This window comes from Gasterosteus aculeatus, chromosome 12, assembly GCF_964276395.1.
Source record: "Gasterosteus aculeatus chromosome 12, fGasAcu3.hap1.1, whole genome shotgun sequence".
NCBI lineage: Eukaryota > Metazoa > Chordata > Actinopteri > Perciformes > Gasterosteidae > Gasterosteus > Gasterosteus aculeatus.
The window spans coordinates 12980565-13001823 of record NC_135700.1 but is presented as its reverse complement, the minus strand read 5'-3'; the positions used below and the strand labels follow the sequence as shown (position 1 = coordinate 13001823).

General features: G+C 40.0%; 3 protein-coding genes across 14 annotated transcripts; 1 reads left to right on the top strand and 2 right to left on the bottom strand.

Annotated features, from left to right (window-relative positions):
• The first annotated feature begins 705 nt into the window (after window positions 1-705).
• Window positions 706-5851, top strand: tex9 (testis expressed 9). 7 transcript variants are annotated; one of them, XM_040165346.2, is made up of 12 exons: window positions 1314-1462; window positions 2375-2502; window positions 2869-2932; window positions 3021-3097; window positions 3331-3376; window positions 3510-3592; window positions 3738-3904; window positions 4075-4166; window positions 4298-4471; window positions 4569-4703; window positions 5437-5571; window positions 5650-5851. In XM_040165346.2, the coding sequence occupies exons 1-12, from the start codon at window positions 1406-1408 to the stop codon at window positions 5737-5739; spliced, it is 1248 nt and encodes a 415-aa protein (XP_040021280.2). In that variant the 5' UTR covers window positions 1314-1405; the 3' UTR covers window positions 5740-5851. The 7 variants fall into 7 exon arrangements, with proteins under 7 accessions (XP_077940960.1, XP_040021280.2, XP_077940962.1 ...); XM_078084835.1 differs by having other exon boundaries at window positions 1338-1462; window positions 2355-2502; XM_078084834.1 differs by lacking the exon at window positions 1314-1462 and adding an exon at window positions 706-833 and having other exon boundaries at window positions 5437-5851.
• mns1 (meiosis-specific nuclear structural 1) lies at window positions 5322-9498 on the bottom strand. The gene is made up of 10 exons (XM_040165324.2): window positions 9226-9498; window positions 8856-9065; window positions 8373-8500; window positions 8150-8252; window positions 7595-7824; window positions 7262-7478; window positions 7057-7164; window positions 6596-6853; window positions 6200-6325; window positions 5322-6110 (listed from the first exon to the last, which is right to left on the bottom strand). The coding sequence occupies exons 1-10, from the start codon at window positions 9226-9228 to the stop codon at window positions 5985-5987; spliced, it is 1509 nt and encodes a 502-aa protein (XP_040021258.2). The 5' UTR covers window positions 9229-9498; the 3' UTR covers window positions 5322-5984.
• Window positions 9499-9560: 62 nt separating this feature from the next.
• znf280d (zinc finger protein 280D) lies at window positions 9561-19671 on the bottom strand. Of its 6 annotated transcripts, none has more exons than XM_040165286.2 (18): window positions 19097-19671; window positions 17898-18034; window positions 17445-17647; window positions 17256-17355; window positions 16946-17149; window positions 16789-16863; window positions 16072-16178; window positions 15271-15458; window positions 14091-14248; window positions 13892-13992; window positions 13667-13813; window positions 13117-13251; window positions 12782-13014; window positions 12039-12179; window positions 11889-11957; window positions 11688-11803; window positions 11570-11594; window positions 9561-11017 (listed from the first exon to the last, which is right to left on the bottom strand). In XM_040165286.2, exons 2-18 carry the CDS (start codon window positions 18028-18030, stop codon window positions 10630-10632), a joined length of 2523 nt encoding a protein of 840 aa, XP_040021220.2. In that variant the 5' UTR covers window positions 18031-18034; window positions 19097-19671; the 3' UTR covers window positions 9561-10629. The 6 variants fall into 6 exon arrangements, with proteins under 6 accessions (XP_040021220.2, XP_077940958.1, XP_040021209.2 ...); XM_078084832.1 differs by having other exon boundaries at window positions 11570-11591; XM_040165275.2 differs by having other exon boundaries at window positions 19382-19584.
• Window positions 19672-21259: the final 1588 nt, after the last annotated feature.

Genomic DNA, 21259 nt, shown 5'->3' with positions numbered 1-21259 from the left:
TAGAAAATAATAATAGTTGCTATTATATGCATTTTTGTATGGATTACCAACGTAGCGACACAAGCAACTGTAGGGGGCGCAAACGGCTCCATGTTGACAGTTTGAGGATGGTTTGTGGTCATTTGCTAAACTATACCTTCATTTGAGAATTTATACCATTGCACAATATCCACTGATTTAATGCAGGCATTGTTATCTGAGAACTACCAGTGGTTGGAACTAACTACTAAGTAGTTTGCACTGTTTCCATGCTACCTCATATTTCTAGTCCACCTTCTGTATGGTGCAAATACCAGGTACTTTTAAGATGAACTTTTTGACATAAGAACACAATGCAAGTTTACAGAATACCATGCATTATCCAATATTATACCAGTTGTTCCAAACATTTAAGCTTGTGACCTTTTTGACAAAAGGGTGAGGAAGACAACAAGGAAGAAGATGCAAATGCAGACTACCAGACGGACAGGAACAGTTTATGGACTTATTGCAAAAGGTGAACATATACAGACACATTAGCAGGTCCAATCACAGATATAGAATCGAGAGCATGGCAAGACTTGAATAGGGAAGGGTGGTTGCAGATGGGCGGAAGGGCTGGGAGCTGATTTCAGGCAAACTATAGAATATAGGATCTTCAGACACAAGAAGCTGCAAAGTGGTGATGTCAACCTGGAAGGGTGTGAGTGGACATGTCTGTTTAAATACTGCAGGCCTGACTAGGGGAAGTAGAGACAGATTAGGTGACTGGGACTGGACGGATGGGGAAGTGAGATGCTGGTGACGACCACTTCCATCCACTGGACAAGAAAAAAAAGTCAGAGACTGGACAGGTAATATTGTTATACAGTTATTGTACTTCTGATGGGTTTTTTTTAACATAGTGCATGTTCTGGCATTTGTGTGTGTTTTAAAAAGGCACTTTACTCCCCAGGTTACCTCGGACCATTTAAACTTCCCCTAGAGCCATAGTGCAGGATACAAAGTGACACGTAAGATGCCTGATCAGTCACATCTGTGTCTACAGTCAAAAGCAAACACCAACCGTTTTTATTCGATGAGCCTTATGACACACATACTTCATGTGTGAGTCATGTGACACATTTGCTGAATACCTGGATTGCTACTTTAGGTAGTCTGGTTTGGAAAGATATCTCTTCAATTAGTTCAAACACTATTCATAACTGAGTGATGCCAATTCATGTGGAGGTCAAATTATTTAAATATATATATTTGGAAAAGAAAATTAATCTTCAGGCACTTTCTTGCTCCCTTTTCAAGCCCAGTACATTTGTTTAAAATCGCCCTTAAATGCCCCCACGAGGCTACCGTACTGTGCACGAACCAAACACCTAAAAACGTTGGTTGCTATGCGACCTGAGCGGCGTCTTTTCCTAATTTCACAATGGCTGAAAGAAGTGTAGATAAAAGAAATCGACCGTCTCATTCCGCCGTCTCGCAGGTTTGTAGATTGTTTCAAACGAAACTCTTTTTAGAGCAAAAGCAAAAGTTTAAACGTAACATGAAATATTTGTTTCCGGACTTTTGTCAACAGTTATCCGAGCTAACCTCAGATAGCTCGTCACGCTACCTGCGCTAATACGAGGCCTGACGATGTTTAATTAACCTCTTATCAGTTTGATCTCTTCCTAAATACTTTACAAATTAACGTTGAGGTAGAGGGAAATAAAAGAGTTGTGTTATGAATGTTAACATCACAAGTTAAAAGAATGCTCTCGTGTGTTGCCGCAGTGACCATGCTGTTGTTGTTTTTCCCAGCATCGTCACAATTTACTTTAATTTATTAATTATTAACATTTAATGCAAGGAGCCAAACTGTTAGGCTTATTTTACCTTTGAATTGGAATTGCTGTGCCGATATGCATATAAAGTATAAACACCATCACCCACCTCCCCCCAACCCGGTTGTACAAACATATCCCACTATGGTGCAACCTTCGATTGAAGTTTGTAGAGCCTTCATATTCCATTCAGTTAATCAGGAAAAAAAGCGTGAGTTCAGGGGTAAGAGATATACTTTTGAACACAGTCTTTTTAAAAATCGGATGTACTGTTAACATAAATACACAGCAAAAACAAACATCCTTTAACTTGTTTTTAAAGAATTGCAACCAGTAGTTGTACTGAGCGGATTCATTAATAAGGGCCATTTCTGTACAGCTGCTAATTCATGAGTAACGCAGAGATTTAAATAAAGAAAGTGAAAGCAAATTCTTTAAAATTATAATCCAATCTCATAAAGCGTGAAATGTATATATTTGCATATATTATGTATTATTTGCAATATTTGATGTTACAATTTCCAATATTGCAAATATATTGATGTTACGAAGTCTGTGTTGTTTATCCAAAGAAACGTCCGTCCTCCAGCAACAAGGCTGTGAGATTCAAGATGGTTGAGGTCAGACCGCAGGCGAAATCTGCCTCCGCTCCCACAAAGAAGCCCTCAGATGACTTTTTTGCTAAGGAACAACAATACAAGTAAGAGCACCCGTTCGAAGTGGAGATCCGCACATTCAGAAAATCAATGAACGAGGTCATTCAGGCACATTCTTCTTATACACTGTTAAAACTGTACTTGAATCAATTGGCACCACTTGATTTGATTCAGTCAACAAACCGTCCGAGAGGGAAATTCATCAAGTCTAAACGTTTAAACGTAAAAGTAAGAGTTAACTTGTCTAAAGTCTGAACTAGATTTTCTACCTATTAAATATCCCATACGGCACTAATTCTTGATAAGACGTTTATTACAAAGATGTTTTGTATTTCTAGTCCTGTAGCCTCGGAAATCTTTGTACATGTTAAAATTTACCTGTTGATATTAATATTCCCTGTTTATTTCAGACTCTTAAATGCAGAGCTGGAAGCCAAAACAGCAGATCTAGTAAGACAGGCAGAACAACTTATGGTAAGATATTATCCATCTAATGACATTTGGATGAGTGAAGACTTGCTTTATGAAGTGAATCTAGCACTTGCTGTTAATCTGATTTCAGAGAGAACAGAGTGAAGTTCTGTCTAAACCCTTGTCCAACCTCCTTCCAACAAACATTGAGGATGAAGGCGAGTTAAGGTAATAAATACCTGAGGATCAGATCTTTGGAAGAGCCACAAGAATGGCTATTCACTTTTTAGTGGTTCAAAACAGACGTTGATTACTGCCTCTATGTAGATTATATAAATATTCATTGTTGAGAAGGAGAGAACTTAATTAACACATTTTTATTATGTCTTAATGTGTGTTTATCCTGTATATCCATTTTCTGAATATACTTCCAACATATCTCTCTGTCTGTTCACATACAGGAAAATAAAGCCAGATCAGAGCTCTACGCTGGAGTCTGGTGATAAGGTATCACTTGAGATTATTATGTTTGTAGTTCTCAAAGCTGGAAATACTTTGCTCAACAGATTATTTTAGTGTTTCTTTATGCGTCAAGCCTACGTGTCATTCTGCTGATTCTAATTGCCGTCCCTCCACTTAGGTTGTGGCCAGAAAAAGAGTTACATCAACACCCCACAACACGTGTTCAGGAAAACCAAGAAAAGTGCCTCAATGCAAAACAGCGTGAGTTTGAATGTAAATGATCTAGACTCGTTTACAACCAGTTCAATTTGTGAGAAAATAACACGGCATTTCATGCATTCTGTTAAAAGAAATTCTGCTTTGACGTTCCTCATGAGGCTGATAAACATAGTTTGCTGCATTTCAGAACCCCACAGAAATCTCATGTGGCGGATTTAACAGCTGTGGAAGACGCAGATGACGGTTTCCTGGCAAACACAATACGGAGCATGGAGGAGAAGATGATCGATAGCGTGGTGGTTCATGAAGATGTTGTGGACTGTGAGACTAATGCTGGAGATGATGTTGCATCTGGTAATGTTTGTGTCACATTGTAAAAAGTGAACCCAAGTATTGTTATTTATCTTTTTTATCTTGTTTATATTTTGTTAACTATCTAACATTAAATGGTACAGTTTGTCACTGATACTCCTTTAATTTAATATTTCTTTGGGTACATAAGTCTAACTGTCTGTTTTTTTAAGGCGTTTCAGATGCTCAAATACGAGTTATGAAAGCAAAACTCCGGATAATGCAAGAAGAACTGGATCAACTCTCATGTGAATTTTACAAGAAGGTAATTTGTTGATAGACAAAGATTGAGCGAACGCGGTTGCCCGCCTGTCAGCAGAGGGGGACAGAGCTTCAGTGGAACAGCCACCAGCCTTCTAGACATTGTTGATCAGGAACATGTGACTGTTCTTCCAGGATGATGAAAATGCTAAACTTAGTGCAAAACTGAAAGAACTTGAGGACGAACGTGCCAGACTGCAGAAAACTACAAACATCCAGCAGACGCAGATTGAAAAGCACCGAGCTTTAGCAGAGGAGTCCGACAAAAAATGTGACGGTCTGCAACTGCAAGTGTCTGCATTAGATAAGGTCTGTACAATATCGATGCTGACAATGTTACACCACCTTCCATTGCTCATGTGCTCGCTGCTCATTGAGGACCATTTCATGGCTTTGCTCTGTGCAGGAAATAGAAAATCTGCATAGATCCCACAAACAAGCCGCGTCTGTCCACGGCACTGTGGAGGTTCGTCTGAACCGAGCTTTGGAGGAGGTGGAGAGGTTGAAGACTCAGCTCAACAAGATGAAACAGATGAGCAAGGTTTGGAAATGAGTGCTGACAAACAAACTAATTCCTAGTGTCATGCTTTGTACTATTAAATGGTTACTGACTTGTGAGCTAACAACAGTATTCTTTCTAAACTAACCTTATTTCTAAACATTTTAAAGTCCAGTGTGCGTTTAAAATGATCTTATAATACACAATAACATAAATCAAACATATCATTATTAAAAAAACATATTAATAGCAATCACTTCTTTATTTGAATATAACAAATATATTCCAATTGCACAGGCTATAGTAGCAATGTGTTGTGTGACAGGGGTCAGTAAATATAAATCTAATGCCATGTTATCATGATGTCATAGTATCGTAGTCTGTAATCAGAGTATGACTGAAGTAAGATTTTTATGGTTGAATAATTGCTTTTAGCAGATACAAGCTCCACATTAAGGAGATATTGAAACAGGGACCACAGATCTATATAATAGACCTTCGTCATGCAGAGACATCAGGAGGCTTTCATGTATGGCTGCATAATGTTACGCTGTGGACTCTTAGATATCACAGGAAAACATGGAATATGATAGTTGAGGAGGGAAAAAGGGAAGGTCATTTAGCCTTATGGATTCACACAAATTACCCGCTTCAACTGAATTTTGATATATTTATATATTCTTTATTGCTTGCAAATGATTCATCAGGTTACACACAAATGAGGATCTGCTTTTCTTCCACTAATTGCATTCTTTTAAAATCATTTTGAATAAAGGACAAGCTAAGCGAAGACCATCACAGTAAAGAAAATCTACTTGCTGAAAACAAAATGCTAAAAAAACAGAAAGCAGAACTTGTTGTGGGTTTTAAGAAACAGCAGAAGCTGATTGACATTCTCAAAAGACAAAAGGTTTGTGTCACTCGCTCTCTTTCATACACCCTGTGGATACACAGTTTAATCAATAACCAACTGCTTTTTTTTTTGCAGATGCATTTTGAAGCTGCCAAGCTGCTGTCGTTCACAGAGGACGAGTTCCTGAAAGCTCTAGACTGGGGGAAGACTTTGGGCTCCAATTGAATTTTTCTCTAAATTGTTGTCACACTTAGTCACCAGACAGCCTCAGATCTTTTCTGAAATGATTTTGACTAAGATCCTGTCACTCCAGTCTACATAAAAACATGTAAATTAATAATTTTGTTGTTCCTGACTGCTTCACAAGTTTTATCATGAATGCTGGAAAATGAAAGAACTTTCTGGTCACTACAAATTGCATTACAGTTTACCCTTGTCGTAAACTGACACCTGGTGGCATAGAGAGGAATTTACTTATCGCCATCCCAGCCATCGCCATCCCAGCCGTCCTCAGAGAGGATATCTGCCTGACGTGTCGTAAAGTTTTTTCTGAAGTCTTCATCAAAGTGCTCCAGGTCATCTTCACGGAGCAAGCCCTGAAAATAGATACACTCATGGTCATGCGCTTGTTGGACCTAAAGGAGATGTGCACTTGTGTAACATTATTTATGATCCACACATATACCTTTGGTAGGTATCCAAGGAGATTTGTAGCATGGCGCTTAAGAAGTCGCAGCCTCTCCTCTTCAATTATCTGCCGACGCAGCGCCTCCCTCTCCTGCTCGATTGCTCTTTCTTTAGCCTCCAGTTCCTTGAAGTGAGAGATCAATGTGGTTATCCAAGCAGGTCATTAAATCTAATCAACCGACACACAGGAGTTCACTCTATGGTATTCAGCAATGCTACTGGTTGGGATGCGTATAATGTTGGGCTACTATCATTAATACACCTTAAGACCAACTTATGAACAAAAAATCTTCATGATTAAACTTGGTTGCTGCTACCAGTGGCCTTCATCATAGAATACCAGCAGCATGACCTCTGACAGTAAACGTAGACCCTGTCCTTGAGTGGTTCTTACCATGTCGGCCTCATGCTGCCGTCTTCTGTCCTCTATCAGTTTCTCCACCTCACGTTTGTGCTCAAGTTGCTTCATGCGTCGTTTCTGGGCGTTCATCTGCTCCAAGCGATCGTCTTCTGAGAACTTGGCCATCATTATTTTGCGGAAGGCCTCCTCTTCCTCTTTTTCGGTCCGCCTTCGCATTTCTTTGAAAGCCATCTGCTGCTGACAGGTCTGCTGGATTGTCAACCTCTGCCGGATTTTCTTCTCCATCTCTTCCTGTTTGATGAATATTTTAAATAATTTGGATGCACCTATATATTCAAGCTCTAGGGCACACATGACTGTATTTCATAGAAACAATTATTAATTAAAAATACAATAGTGACTAGCTTTGTCTCCGTTGTAAAAGTATAGTCAGAATGACTTATTGTGGATTGTTAAAATAGTGGAAGAGTAAATCTAATACTGGTAGTACTTACAATGTCTCTCTGCCTGTTCGCCTCTTCCTGTTCTTCTAAATAAAGTTCCTCACGGACTCGCTCCATCTCTTCCCGCTGCTGCCTCTCCTTTTCAATCTTCTCAGACAGCTAGAGATTTTTTTTAGTGACAAATATTGTTTTGTGTTAATTTATATAAAAGGTAGATAAAAGTATTGGAATTATCAATAAAATAAGGTGTCTTAACTATTTTATGAAGATGCTCCTTTCCCCGTTCTCTCTCTTTGATCTTAGCCATCCTGCTCTCCTCCACATTCTCCCGGTGGTTCAGAAACTCCCTGATGCGTTGGTTCTCGGCCTCGGCCTTCTCTTGCTCCATGCGCCTCCACTCGGCCTGCTGTTTCATGAACTCTTCAATGTGTTGCTGAGTGGCTTTGACCTTCTCCAATTTCAGCTGTCTCTCCCTTAAGAAAACAGCATTATTTCTGAATACATCCATCCATCCACCACAAAATCTTTAGGTTAAAAGTGTTAGTAAATACATTTCAGGAACGGTAAGAATTAGTAATGAAGGACTCACGTCTGATCTTCTTCGTAAATCTTCCTGACAATCTCATCAATCATGACCTTCTCTTTGAGAAATTCCTCGTATGCCTCTTGTTTCTTGCGCTCCCGCTCCACGAGCTGCTGCTCCAGCTCTCTCTGACACCTCACCAGCTCCTCGAGTCGTCTCTGTTCCACTTTCTGCTTCTCAACGTCTGCTCGCTCATATTCGCTCTTCATCTTGCGGGCAAAGTCTGCCTCCTCACGCTAATTTCAGAAAAAGAACATACACAGAATCTTGCCTGTATTGGATGTTGTGTATTTAGAATTTTGTAAAATCATTTCTTATTAGAAGGGATAGGATTGGTTTTTATACATGAGTATAATTCTGAGTACATTTATATATGAGCCTTGATGCATTCGGCTCAACAAACTGTTTTCAAAAAATAGTAACAGTTTTAATAACGCTGGACCCGTGCCCAGTGGCTTATATGCAAAGAAAAAGGCCTAGATTATTTAATCCATTTTATATACTATTAGAATTTCAGAATCTTTTTGGTAAATTACTCTAATCAATAAGGATGGTGCTCACCATGGTTGCCAATCTCATTACTTCCTGCTCGGCTATTTGTGCAGCCCTTTCCTTATTCAAATATGCCGATTTCAGCTTTGACTCAAGTTCTCGAAGCTCCATGCTGAAAGATGTTGAAATAGTTAAAACAATTAGATAAGTAATGAAGATACGGCAGCATAGAAAAATGACGGTAAAGTGTTGCGTTTGTATATCAACCCAGAATATAAGTAGGTGTGCACACCTGTTCATTTTAACAATCTGTCTCATTTTCTCCTCTCTCTGTGTCTCATAGTTGATGCGGGCCAGCTGCTCGTTCAGTCTCTCCTCTTGCTCGAGCTGCTTTTCTCTGTTTATTCTCTCCTCCTCCGCCTGGGAGTTTACAGGTTGAAAAAATGAAACATTAATTGCTAAATACAGACACATCCCTCATATCTCCTTCATGTAACCTAAAACGTGCATTTACAGTGCTTCAGCTCTGAGTTCTATGTGACACATGTCAACAAACAAAAACAGCATTTTTTAATACAAACCGGTATGTTACCATATAGAACTATATATATATGAGAAGGCGAAAGTTTGAACAATGCGACATTCACAGTGACAGGCTGTCTTCTCCTCCCGGTACCCTCTGCTGTCGTAACTACGGCAACAACGGGCGGAAAGTCTCCGGTTTACACGGTGGCCTGTTCAACCGTAACACCTGCCCAACAGAAACGCAACCCACCGTCAGCAGTGCGCTCTGCACTTGACTCTCCTGGAGCTCCTCCTGCATTTGTCGCTGGTATCTCCTCCTCTCGAAGCTCTCCTCGGCCCGCACGCCGTCCTTCAGCTGCCTCTCTCGGTGCACGCGCTTGACCTCCTGCAGCCTGAGCTGCTCCTGGTTCTCGCGCTGAGACACGAGGCGCTGCTGCTGGCGGCCCGTCCAGTGACGACTCTGTCCATGAGACACGAATGAGAGAACAACGACTGAGCAGCAGCGTTATCTGGCCAAACACACAAGCGCTGCGTCAACAGTGTGGGATTCAGCTGCTTGGTTTGTAGCAGTCGAGCTCTACGTTAACTCCGAGGCTAACGGTTTGCCACCGAGGATTTACCATGACCGTTGTGCTTTTCGACGATTCGAAATTGTCCTGCCTCCTCTTCTGAACTCCTCTCCACGCTGTAATGTGCGAACAACTTTGGATGAATTCACTTCAGGCTAGTTTCTACTCGTCACGGGCGAGTTGTTGACCTGAAGTTCCGCCGGTTCTCCTCGGTTGTTCGGGGTTTCGTTGTCCCGGTAACGCCACACCGAGTGCGCTAAGCCAATGAAAAAAGAGCATTGACAATGACGTCACATAACATCCAAACGTCCGAGTTCTCTGTAGTCCACGGTTGACATCAATTGCTTGCTTTCAAGAATGACATTGTGAAAAATAGCAGCAGACTCTAACCTTGTAATAAAACTTTATTTACACAACATAAAAGAAAACACTGACCCAAACCCAGTACTTTATTGATAGGAAAGTGTGTCCTAGGGATATCACAATTTCTTTAGAGGAATGTATTCAAAACAGAGGTTACATTTTCTGTGTCAACATACACATTGATGCCTTTACAGACCTGCTCTATAGGTACTACACGAGTGAAAAACCTTATCAAGAACCTATAGAATTAATAATGAATTGAGAGATTAAGTCAGGCAAAGCAATATAGCTATCAATTTGAATTGTGGCACTGAGTATCTCCCACATATGTCGCGTGTTTACATTTATTTTACAAGTTTGCACGTTCTGCACTGTTAAAGAACATTAATTGAACACAATGGTACACATAATATTCTGCTCACCCCACAAATATCGGCTGATATTTCCTAACATAACCTGTTTCCCAAATCTGACGATTTTTCAGAGAGGATACAATGCCTACATGATGTATACAGATCCTAAATCGTTTGTAATAGTAGAAGGGAGTCTGTTGAGATTTAGTACTACTCAAAAGTTTGGACACACTTTGAGAGTGTACCAAACATACTTTTGTGTAAACAATACCAAACTATTCAGTGGCATTCCATGTTCTTTTTGAAACAACCACGGATTATGGGAAAATAAAAAATAAAAATACTTCCCAAAAGGGAAAATTAAAAAACAAAACATTTAATAAAATTCAAGATAATGAACATGATAAAATCCCAGATGGGAACAATGAAGTGTTAATCTTTCTCAGCGAGGCATTAAGAACTACTTAATGGGCCACAGTAATTTAAATGTATTTTGTTTAAAGTATGACTACAAACTCTAGTCATTCATAAATACAAAAACACGTATTTAGGTAATGGAAGTTTTCCAGAAGAGGGAAAAAAATATATATTTGATAAAATACAGTTCTCCCGGTTGCTGCATTTCACTTCCCACACACAGGTGATGCTCTCTGGGATTAGTTATAAATACACAAGAGCCAAAACAACACGTTGGATTTTTTTTGCGGAACCGATGATGAAGCGGTCTTTGTTTCCTGGTTCATTTGGACTTAGTTTGTTGTTCCCCGGTCTCGTGCGGAGGCACTTGCTCTCTGACATTGAGGCTCCCAGCGAAACCCACCGACCCGTCAGTGGCACCTAAAGCTGACGTACAGGAAGGCGATCCCGCGGCGAGCAACGACTGCTTGGAGCAGCTTTCAGAGGAGCCTTCGATGGCGGCCGTTTCTGTGGCGCTCCCGTCCTGTTCAGCTTCTGGCAACATCTGCCGTGCCTCCGGTTGGTCATCTTGGTCCATCTTGGTCCATTGGACCAAAATGCTTCCAGTTGAGACGCCTTCCTCTTGTTTAAAGTTCTTTTCCTTCGGTCTGTGAACAGGCGCCGTCGTCAAGAAGTACGAGACTTTTGCAGGTTGCCTCAAGAAGAGTTGCCTGAACAAAAGTAAGAGGAAATCATTGAAAAGCATTCGGTAGATTTATTTAAACGCCTTTTGCAGTATGCTGCTTAGAATTACCTGACCAAACACACAGGTACTTCAGGGAAACAAAAGACGTATAATATGTTTAGGAATCAAAATGTTAATGATTTTTTTTTGTATTATCGACCAAGAAAAGGCTCTTTGTTCATTTTTGGATGAAGTGTTTGTTTCACCCAAAAATGTATTATGAAAATAGTTGGCAATTATACCTCGAATGTCCGTTGACATTATACATCAACGAATCAACTAACAGTTGGCGCTCTAATGCTGGTCACCTCTAACGTGAGACTCTGTTTCTGAACAAAAGTCTTCTTACTAACGGCTGTTTGTCAATTTTAAAGTTCCCTACCTAGATAAGGAGTTTAGAAGGTTCCCAACGGGCTAACGACAAAGAGCAGGAATTTAAGGAATCTCCGTAGCTCTTCGACAATGTTATGTCATTTTTATAGCTTATAGATTAAAGACGGTCGGGTAACATGCAATGTTGGTAGCAGTTTCTACTCACACTCGATCTTTGGCTTTCATATCTGCTGGGTTAAACACAAGAGACAGCCTTTTCAAGAAACGCGTAACACTAAAAATGAGCTGTGTCAGGTGGTACAGGAAGAAAAAAAACAACATACCTTTCTCCTGAATGACTTTGCATATGTGATTTGGTCGATCAGTTAAATGTTTGGTCATCAGGTCACCGCCTGATCCGTCCACCAGCAGGTCACAGTTCAGACAGACCAAGGTGAACCTGGGGGGGCGAAACCATAAGTGTGTGCAACCAAAACACTTTATTTCCTACTGAATGCAGAACAGACTTGATGAAGAGTACTTACTTTAATGCAGAGGAATTTTTCTTATGATTCATTTTCAAGAATCTGTTTTTGGTTATTGTACTATGAAATCTAACGAAGGACAAAGAAAGATTTGTCACAAGATTTGTCAAATATACACTGGTCCTAAACTAATATCATTTCTTTACTGACCTAATCATGTGATTTCCAATGGAGACTTTGCAACTTGTCCGATATTTGCACGCACCACAATTTGAGAACATTGGGAAATGAGAAAAGAAGTCGTTGACTGGTGTGTTGCACTCGACGCACGTGTACGATCCTCCTTCCACTCTGAAATTTGCAAAAACAAAGATATTTAAAGTACCTCTTTAAGTCAGATTTTAACACGCTGAAAGAGAAAAAGGATCAGAACTGTAGCGATTACTATGTTAACTGTGAGAACTCTGCAGCTTCCTTGTTGTATTGTACTCATTTGATCTCTTGAACCACTTGCACCACTGCTTTATCTTTTGTCGCTTCTGCTGTAAAGTCCGCATCATGGGACTAAAGCGGGTATATTTTTTTGATTAGTCAGCCAATTAGCCAAAAATCACACTAATTTTTTTGTTGAATAAATAAATCCCACTATCGGCTTTACAGTGTGTTATTTTTAGCGAGCCTAATGAGGACTGTCAGGAAAATGGATTAAAAATGCAAACATCCACTTTGTACTACTAGCCTCTAATAACATCCATTAATCTACCCCCGGACTGTCAGAAATACCAAGGAGAGGTTTGGTTTGCTGGGACTGTGGACATGCTGGAGATTTAGAAGGGCAGTTTTCAACATAAAAGCAGCTGAGATTTCACCCCCCCCCCTCTTTTCTTTTCTTAAGCAGCTTTTGAAATTGTGTTTGCCATCGCTTTCTGCTGTGTGAAAAGCTTGTGGACAACCTGACATTCTTGAGCGCCAGATTGTGTTTGGTAGTCCGGCCGGTTTGCTTCTTGCTCGGAGTCATTTTGGCTTTTCCTGCTGCGGAGATGTTCGCTTTGGCCCTCGACGCACCGACTGTAGGTTTGGTTTGCTGATTGGAACTCGCTGCTTCTGTACCGACAATAATGCCAAATCGGTCGGGGGAGGTCTGCAATGCGGGAGTCTTTGCTGTGAGTGAGGCTCGAATGGTCACCTTGAAAGAGCGCAAGGACGTTGAATTCATTCATCAATATGAGAATAGTCAAGAAAGGTCTAAAATGAATTTCGTATTGATGTTGTTACGATGGGGTCAGACCTTTGTCCCCGGGGGAAGGCCATCCAGTGCTTTAGGTTTTCTAAAAGTCTTATGGTAGTGAGTCCTGTGCTCCACTCTTTCCTTGTAGGTGAGGAAATTCAGTCTGCATTTTCCACAGCGATGGATCCCTTTTTTCTAAAAGAAAAAAACGTGATGAATAAGTGGTGCGTCTAAAAGCTAATTACCAAGATGCTTCACTTGGATTTACTGAAAGAATATAACGAGTATGAGAGAAACTACTTGCAATTCAATTCATTTAGTTCAAATTCTACCATAATTATTTCTCCTTTAGGCAGGTGAAGGCAGGTTTAATCATCGGCCTTTTATGTATTACGGGAAGGTGTGAGACAGACAACCAAATTAGTCAAACGCTGGGAGTCGGAGCAAATAGTACAAACTAAGAGAGAGTTTAAACTCGTGCAGAAATACTTTTTACATGTTGTAAGAAATTCACAGTAAAACACATTGTTGTCGTCCATGACAGCAAATCTGTAATATTTCAATCTGACACTCTGCTTTACAGCAGACCAAATGAAATGCATGATCGTACCTGATGTTTCATGTAGTGTTGCATGTATATATGACCACTTCTAAGAACTTTCAGACAGAAGGGACAAAGCAACTCTTTTGTGTTGTCATGGACACTTCGGAAATGTGTCTCCACTTCTGAGAAGAAAGAGGATCTGTAATTGCAGACCTGTGGAATCGGTAAAACAGAATTTCAATACAAGTGAAAAGATCAGACTGAATCACAGCGGAGTACAAACGCACGGACCTGGCAGACGTAGGGCATCTCTCCGGGCTTGTGGTTGTCCTTCATGTGTTCTAGGAGAACCTGCTCGGACTCAAATGCCAGCTCACATATCTTGCAATTGGCTTAAAAGGGAATGAAAAGGACAATCACAAAAGGCCCCAGTGTTTGAGCAAACTGTCGTTAACTGTCGGATTCAGCCATTGAGACAGTGATGTCGTACTTGAGGATTCGATCGGGCTGTGGGCGCTCTCGATGTGGCACTGCAGCTGGAAAGGAGTCATGTACTGTCGATAGCAATGCTGGCAAGTTGTGTGGCTTTCCCAGCTCTCGCTGTTTTGCTTTTCCAGCTCCAGGTGGTGCTTCATGTGGTTCATGAACCTGCGTGAGAGTGGACGTGCACGTGCGCGCACACAGACACACACATTGTTTTTGGGGTATTGTTAACATGTCATCATTGGACACACTGCATAATGCAGTATATGTGATCAGGTAATGATGAAAATGAGAGAACTCATGGCTCGTGTGTAGTGGCTGTGGTAGAGGTCCCAGAGGTCCCAAAGGTTTTAAAGATAAATTAAGTCTTTTCCTTGCACCTCACTTCCTAAGCATGCATAATGGCCCTTATAATATGAGCAATTACACCAATATTTTGCGTTGCCTAATGATGTAGTGCTTCATGGCTGCAGCTAGCGCCTCGCCAGCTACCTGCCACCGTTGCCCCGACGAGGCACGGCCCATTTTTCAGCAAACACATTCTGCTTCCTCAGCTCCCCTAACAGACATTTTTTATGTGCATGACCTTAACAAAGTGTGTGGTTGGAGTACAAATGTCTTTTCACATTAAAACCAGCTTACAGAAGCTTTATTTTTGCAACTGTTTGCTCTAAAGCAAACTTATTTAGTCAAAGGAACAGTTCTTTCGGTGCCATTTCTCTTTTTTTTTAGGCCCATGAGGGAAAATGCTCTGATGATGTGATCATGAGAGGAAAACTGCAGTAAAGATCAGGGCAGATATCCACACTTTTAATAGGCATGGAGCAGATAGCTTTTTGTCAAGCCAGTGAGTCCCAGTTTGCTTTTTGAGACCATCATAGCAACTGTTTAACAACTGCCTCTAAACGTTGTGTTTAAAACCGGACGCACATCAATAGTTCAGCAGTTCAACATTAAGCTTCAACAAAGCTTTGTATTAACCATGATTCTCGGATTGATTTTTACATAATTTGCAGAAGTAACTAATACAGAAGTATTATAAAACCTCTCTGCAGTTAAATGAAATAAACACAGTCTACCTAAACTTATATTTTATTGTTATTTAGTGCCGATTCACACCCTTGATGAGATATTTAGCAAGAAGGAACCAGACGGATTGATGGGGGCAAGAAACCCAATGATCATACCTGATATTGTTCTTGAGAACCTTCAAACAACTCTGGCACTTGAAGGTGGTGTTGGGCTTTTGCAGGTTGTTTTTGTTCCCATCTCCCTCAAAGCGTCCGTAGTAGAACTCTGAGACCAGCATGATGCGCTTGTTTGCGCCAGTGTTCACGGATGATCGAGCTGTACTTTCCACAACTGCACAGCAGCTCTGAAATAAAGAAATGTTGTCGACAAGAAAAAGCAAACTTTGTGATGATAGCTGATTCGTTAAGGCAAAGATACGGACACGCCAAGAGCATCAAGAACTGATGGCTGGACTGTTTTATCATCAAATAATTGTTTATCAATAACACCCAACAAAACAAGTAAGTAAATATGCAATCTGGAAAAAGACATCTGATGGCTCTGATAATCAGGATGCTGAGATAGTATATTGAGCATTATTAACCTAAATAGCTGGATCAGATATATCAATGAAAATCTGTCTAATTTATCCAATAAAATTTTAAAAAGTAGATGCATTATATACTTTAATAATGTTTTTACAAATGTATATATATTTAGATAGAAAAAGAAAGATCATTGTCATTTCCATAGTTAATTAAACACTGGTATCAAATTGGCAAAAGAACGGATCTATATCTTAACTGAAAAGGTTAGATCAGTGCATCCTAGTATTATGTAACTAAACATTTGATTATCTAACAAACTTTTCAATATTCATCTGCCTTGGGATCAGACTGTGTCCCAGTAAGAGCTTATTTTGGTGTATACTTAAACACATTTTAATGTCGATCTGCACTCAAGGACGCAATACTCACCACCGTGTGGAATTTCAGGGCTTCTTGTGTGAGGAATTCTTCTTGACACTTAAGGCACTTTTTCTTTAAGATCCCGTTTTCCACTGAAACGGTTACTTTTTGCGTCCCTACAGAAAAAACGTTAGGTCAGAATTGAAAGTGCTTGAATAAGCATGGACTACAAAACTGCATCAACAAGAAGGAACATTCTTTAACTCTCCTAGTTCGGTGGATGGTGTGTAAAACTGTAATTCTCTTGCTGTTCTCTGTTGTAAGCAATGTTTTGTTGGATTTGTCAACAACGACACACAAGAATTTGTCTGTGTGTGTTACTATACATGGATGTTTTCCTCCATAGTCGAGTTGGCGACCGTAAGGACACCAAAGACAAACTGGGAAAGAGATATAGAAACCTGCAGGCGATTTTAGGGACATTTTTATTTCAAAGTTTAAATGATAGAAACTGGGTTGTACGATGAGTTACCATGGTAATAAAGCTCATCTTAGTTCGGCAGGAACGTGTGCGGTTTTATTTTTCGGGTTAGGTGAATTATTTCCTTCTTTAACATTTTGTGAGTCTACTTTGGATATTTAGCTGTGTAATGCACCCTATTACAGGGGTAGAATGATTATTATTTATTTCTGCAATTGACAGCATTTACCATCAGCACTGATTCAACATCAACATAAAAGGAGAGGAATTTTTTCTTTTGAAATTACTGCAGTAACAAAACCCACCCGGATCAATCTTGGCTCTTTTTGTTGCGCTGTCTATTTGCTGTGGCAGTAACACCCGTTTCACTGAGCTTTGGTCTGTATGGAAAAAAACATTTTATTGCTGCCAATGCGGTAAAAATGATTATACATTAAACATTATGTTAGAAAACACAATTACCGTTGTTGTTGTTAGTGGACAGAGATTGTGGGATGGAGGGGTTGAGGTGAATCTTGAGGTGAGACTGCGCCGAGTACACAGCAGGACTTTGCACGTTGGACAACGTCACAACATTGTTGCTGATTTGCTGCACCTGAGGCCTGTGGACGGCACGAGGCATTACTGCCGCTGATGTGACCTGCTGAAAAAGATGCTGCTGACCAGCTAAAAAGACACAAACTCTTCAGACATACTTGGCATGACCAGACAACAAAGAACAAAGAACAAAATCAGCAGAAAGGTTTCCTCCTCATATCATACTCAGATTTACCTGGTACGATTGTAAATGAAGTCCCAGGAGGGTAATGGCTCCCAAGAGAGGCAATAAACTCACTGTTGTTCGCTAATTGGGGGGAAGTTACAATAAAGCCCTATAGACCAAAAAAGACAAAAAGTAACTCAACAGTCGTTCGTTTCTATTGAAAATAATTTGCAAAATATATTTTATCACCCAACATACCTGATTATTGACAATAACAGGCTGTGGGGTCCCTGTTGTCAGATTGGATGCTGCAGTATTCACTGCCTTTGCAGTCACACTCAACGGCAGCATTACTGGCTGGGGACCAACGGCAGACTTTGGAGCAAGGAGATTTTTTTCTTGTTTCACTGCAATGCTCCTCTGAGGAGGTGCTGGAGGGTTAGGCTTACCATCCTTGTTAGCTGTAAGTACATATAACACGCCTTGTCTTGTCTTATCTTTAAATGCAAGTAAACTCAAAACAAAGATTATGTGCAACAAAAAGCAAACAAAATCATTAGATTTTCAATACTGAACTAATATTTAATAGTACATTTTCAATAGGCAGATGGTGAATAAACTAAACGTTGACATATGTCATTTAATTGTACAATTATTTCTATGTGGAGCGTAAACATAAAGAAATGTGTTGTTTTAAGTGCTACGTCATACAGAGCACTCCAACGAAGATGGGTTCGTCGTCGTCGTCATCATCATCATCATCAATCAATTGAACCTCGGGAACTTGTTTCTGCCATGGCTCCAGCTCCTCCTCAACACACTCCATAAAAAGCTCCGACATCATGGACCTGCAGCAGAAAAATAATATTCAGCCAACCTACTACTTCCTGTACACTAATAATGCAAAGCATTGATCGTATATCTCATAGATCGTACATCACAAATTTAATTGATCCAAAAAACACAGAGGCTAACGATTTGATGACCTCAAGAATACAATCGTAATACTAAAATGTATAGTTGTTTTGTAAATCAATGATCAGGGAATGGTGTGCTTTTAAATTGTAAAGACACACCATCTTTCTCAACGTTTTCAGCTTTTAGTACAGGCCCATGGCAACGACACAAAGTACATTTTTGACATTGTGACCAGACACACCTTGAAAAGCTCATGGGTAAACAATGGAATTAACCATGTCTGAATTATATGTTCCTTCCCTGGTGTCTGGTATTGTGTATGCTGGAGCAAATACTTATTTACACTTCCAACAGATACAGTAATATTAGTACGTATTCGTGAGTTAGCCTGGAATAAATGTAAGCTTTTTTTTATATATATATATATATATATATATATATATATATATATAATTGCCATTCAATCGGAGTGGTGTTTCTGTCCACCTCTCAACTATAAATCCAATTTTCTTTATTAGAGATTAGTAGATTCTCCACTGAATACACCACCCAGCCACTGACTGTATGTCTGTCATCTTTGACAGACAACCAGTTCACCCACTACAACAATATGTGCCCATTATTTTAAATAGGCCTTCATGTGAAAAAGAAAGCATGTGTACTCCGATTAGATCAGTGGCATTTGGGGCCCGTTGTCATGGTTATTAACATATCATCACCTTCCTTCAAAGATGGCGAAAGTATTGACTGCTATAGAAATGGCTGTGGTCGCACATTTGCTCAAATACAAAGAAGGAACGTCAAATTTGTGACAAGTGACATCTGAGGATCCTTGATGCCGTTTCATTGTTTACAATCCAATCCTCAACCAAACGTACATCTTTTAACGTAAATTCTTGATTTGTGATTAGCTTCCCTAAAAGCAGGTAGGTACACTATTTAACGTGTTATTAGAAAATGTTACCGGAGCGTAGCTAGCTCACATTTATTACCTGTGTTGTTAGCCTCAGTCCTTTACAGCATCCAGGTAGCTAATGCTAACAAGCTAACCTTTAAGATGTCCAATGCTCCTGCTCTTCAACACGAGACACGGTCCGTTCAAGATGAAAACGTTCTACATCCAATTCATGTTATCGGTAGTCTGCGTGAGTTATCGGCTATCGATCAGGGCACCATAACAATTAGCTCCGCTAGCGCGGTCACGTTATCTGAGAGCAGGACGTCGGGACAAAGACAGCGCTCGGAGTTCGGTGTCACATGTTCTCGTTTCTGCCTACCTCTCTCTCTCTGTCTCACGGCCGCCTCTGGGTCTTAAGAAGAGGCCGTGTCTAGAAACCAACTGGAGCGCTACCGATGCACGTCAGTTCTGTGGAAGATATCGTTCCGATAGTGCGGGTCAACCTCACACAGGAGGGAGGAAATTGATCCGCTAGCATGGGCTGTGCCCGCGATGGAGATGCTGGGACTGTCTCGACCAATCAGAGCACCGCATTTCTGTGAGATCACTTCCTCCGTGTGTTCGCACCACTTCCTGGACTCATCTGCAGGTGTCAAGTCGATTCAGTACAATACTTGCAGTCCTTTGCAACAAACACATACAAATGAATACGGATTAAACAAACCATCCCGTTGATTTTTTTTTCAACTTCTATTTTTTTTCCCAACTATTTAACAAAATGTTAAATAAAAAACAATGAGATAACGTTTAAGTACTCTATGAACGGTTTATAAACGTGTTTTATCTCATTTAAATCTTAAAGGTTTATGCAGCAAAAATTTACTTTATTGGTCGTCAAGCATTTTTATGATGAAAAAAAAGGTGGTCTAGACATTTTTTGTGGCTGCTGACGATGACAGAAGTCCCACTGCAATTCATTAATTTGAAAAGGGGAAGGTTGTGACAGATTACCTTTCAGAGGTCGATACACACCCAAAGTGCGACGGCTCTGGCATACACGTTCCGGTGGAGGTCATCAATATCGAGGATTTTTTTTTATAACTGTAAAAAAATAAAAACCCAACCAGCATCAGGCAAAAAAAAACGTATCTGGAAATGCTATGAATGCAAACTTTATTGGCACACCGGAGTTACAGGTCACCTTGTTTTAAGTCTATCTGCGCCCAACTATGAGTCTTCAAACAATAGTAAATATTTTAAACATATGTTTACTATGAAACCTGATGTTTAGAGTGAAATAAAGATACACAATCTAAAAGGTTTACTCAGAGCTGAAACGATACATAGTTATAAGTTGTTTAAAACCAAGTTGAGATTCAGTTAATAGTGTAAAAAAGAATCACAACTTGTATGTTTGTTTTATTGACATTTCTTGAACAGGATATTGTCAAAGCTAAAATTACCAGCTTGCATTTTTAACCACATCTTGACCTGTGACCTGAAACGTGATGATGGCTTTCAACCACCATTGAGCTTTAAGAGAATACTATTCTGGTCAGTAGCCAAAAAAGAGAAAGTGCTTTGAATTCTTTACAGCTCTTTTACTTCTTGATTTTCCCCTTCTGCTCTTAGTCATCTTAAGCAACTTTTAAATGATCCGGAATCATTTGAAGGTAATAGTTATGGATCCTTGTGAAATGAACAGGCTCATACTTACCATCGCAAAAACATTCAACACTGGGACAATTATGACTTTTGGAGTTTAGGAAATTAAGGTACACTGTTTTGTGTTGAAATGCCTTTATTTTTCTTTTCACTTCAAAATAACCGATGAGGATACACGGTAGGACACATGGCGAAAAACAGACAAGAAATCGCATACAACAGGCATGAAAGAGATGTAAGGATTCCTCTTAATACCAAATATATAACGTACAGACATTTTTAACTCCATCACTTTTACCTCCATTACCTCAGGCCTTTTGGGAGGGGTCAGGGGTGACATCATGTTAATATCATTACGCCCCCCTTCTCTTTCCTTTTTTACTTCAATTGTATTCTAACATGAGCCTTCTTTTTTTCAGGGCGTTGTTTTCATAAGTTCTGCTTGTATGTTCGGTTCTTGAAAAGTTGGCTGCACACTCTGATGTTGCCGTATTTGCCTACGTTTTTTTTCATCAAATTTGGGTTTTTGTGTTTTGTGTGGTCTTTAACCACTTTCTGCATCTATCGGGGTCTCTGGTAACATTCAATGTTA

Coding starts and splice junctions, on each gene's coding strand:
- tex9 (XM_040165338.2), top strand. CDS start 1,406: ATGGCTGAAAGAAGTGTAGATAAAAGAAATCGACCGTCTCATTCCGCC. Junction 1,463..2,374: donor CTCATTCCGCCGTCTCGCAG/GTTTGTAGATTG, acceptor GTTTATCCAAAG/AAACGTCCGTCCTCCAGCAA. Junction 4,167..4,297: donor CATGTGAATTTTACAAGAAG/GTAATTTGTTGA, acceptor CTGTTCTTCCAG/GATGATGAAAATGCTAAACT.
- mns1 (XM_040165324.2), bottom strand. Junction 8,501..8,855: donor TGCAGAGCGCACTGCTGACG/GTGGGTTGCGTT, acceptor GTAAACTCCCAG/GCGGAGGAGGAGAGAATAAA. Junction 6,326..6,595: donor GGCAGCATGAGGCCGACATG/GTAAGAACCACT, acceptor TCTCACTTCAAG/GAACTGGAGGCTAAAGAAAG.
- znf280d (XM_040165286.2), bottom strand. CDS start 18,030: ATGATGTCGGAGCTTTTTATGGAGTGTGTTGAGGAGGAGCTGGAGCCA. Junction 17,150..17,255: donor TTCATTTACAATCGTACCAG/GTAAATCTGAGT, acceptor GTGTCTTTTTAG/CTGGTCAGCAGCATCTTTTT. Junction 13,814..13,891: donor AGATGCCCTACGTCTGCCAG/GTCCGTGCGTTT, acceptor CCGATTCCACAG/GTCTGCAATTACAGATCCTC.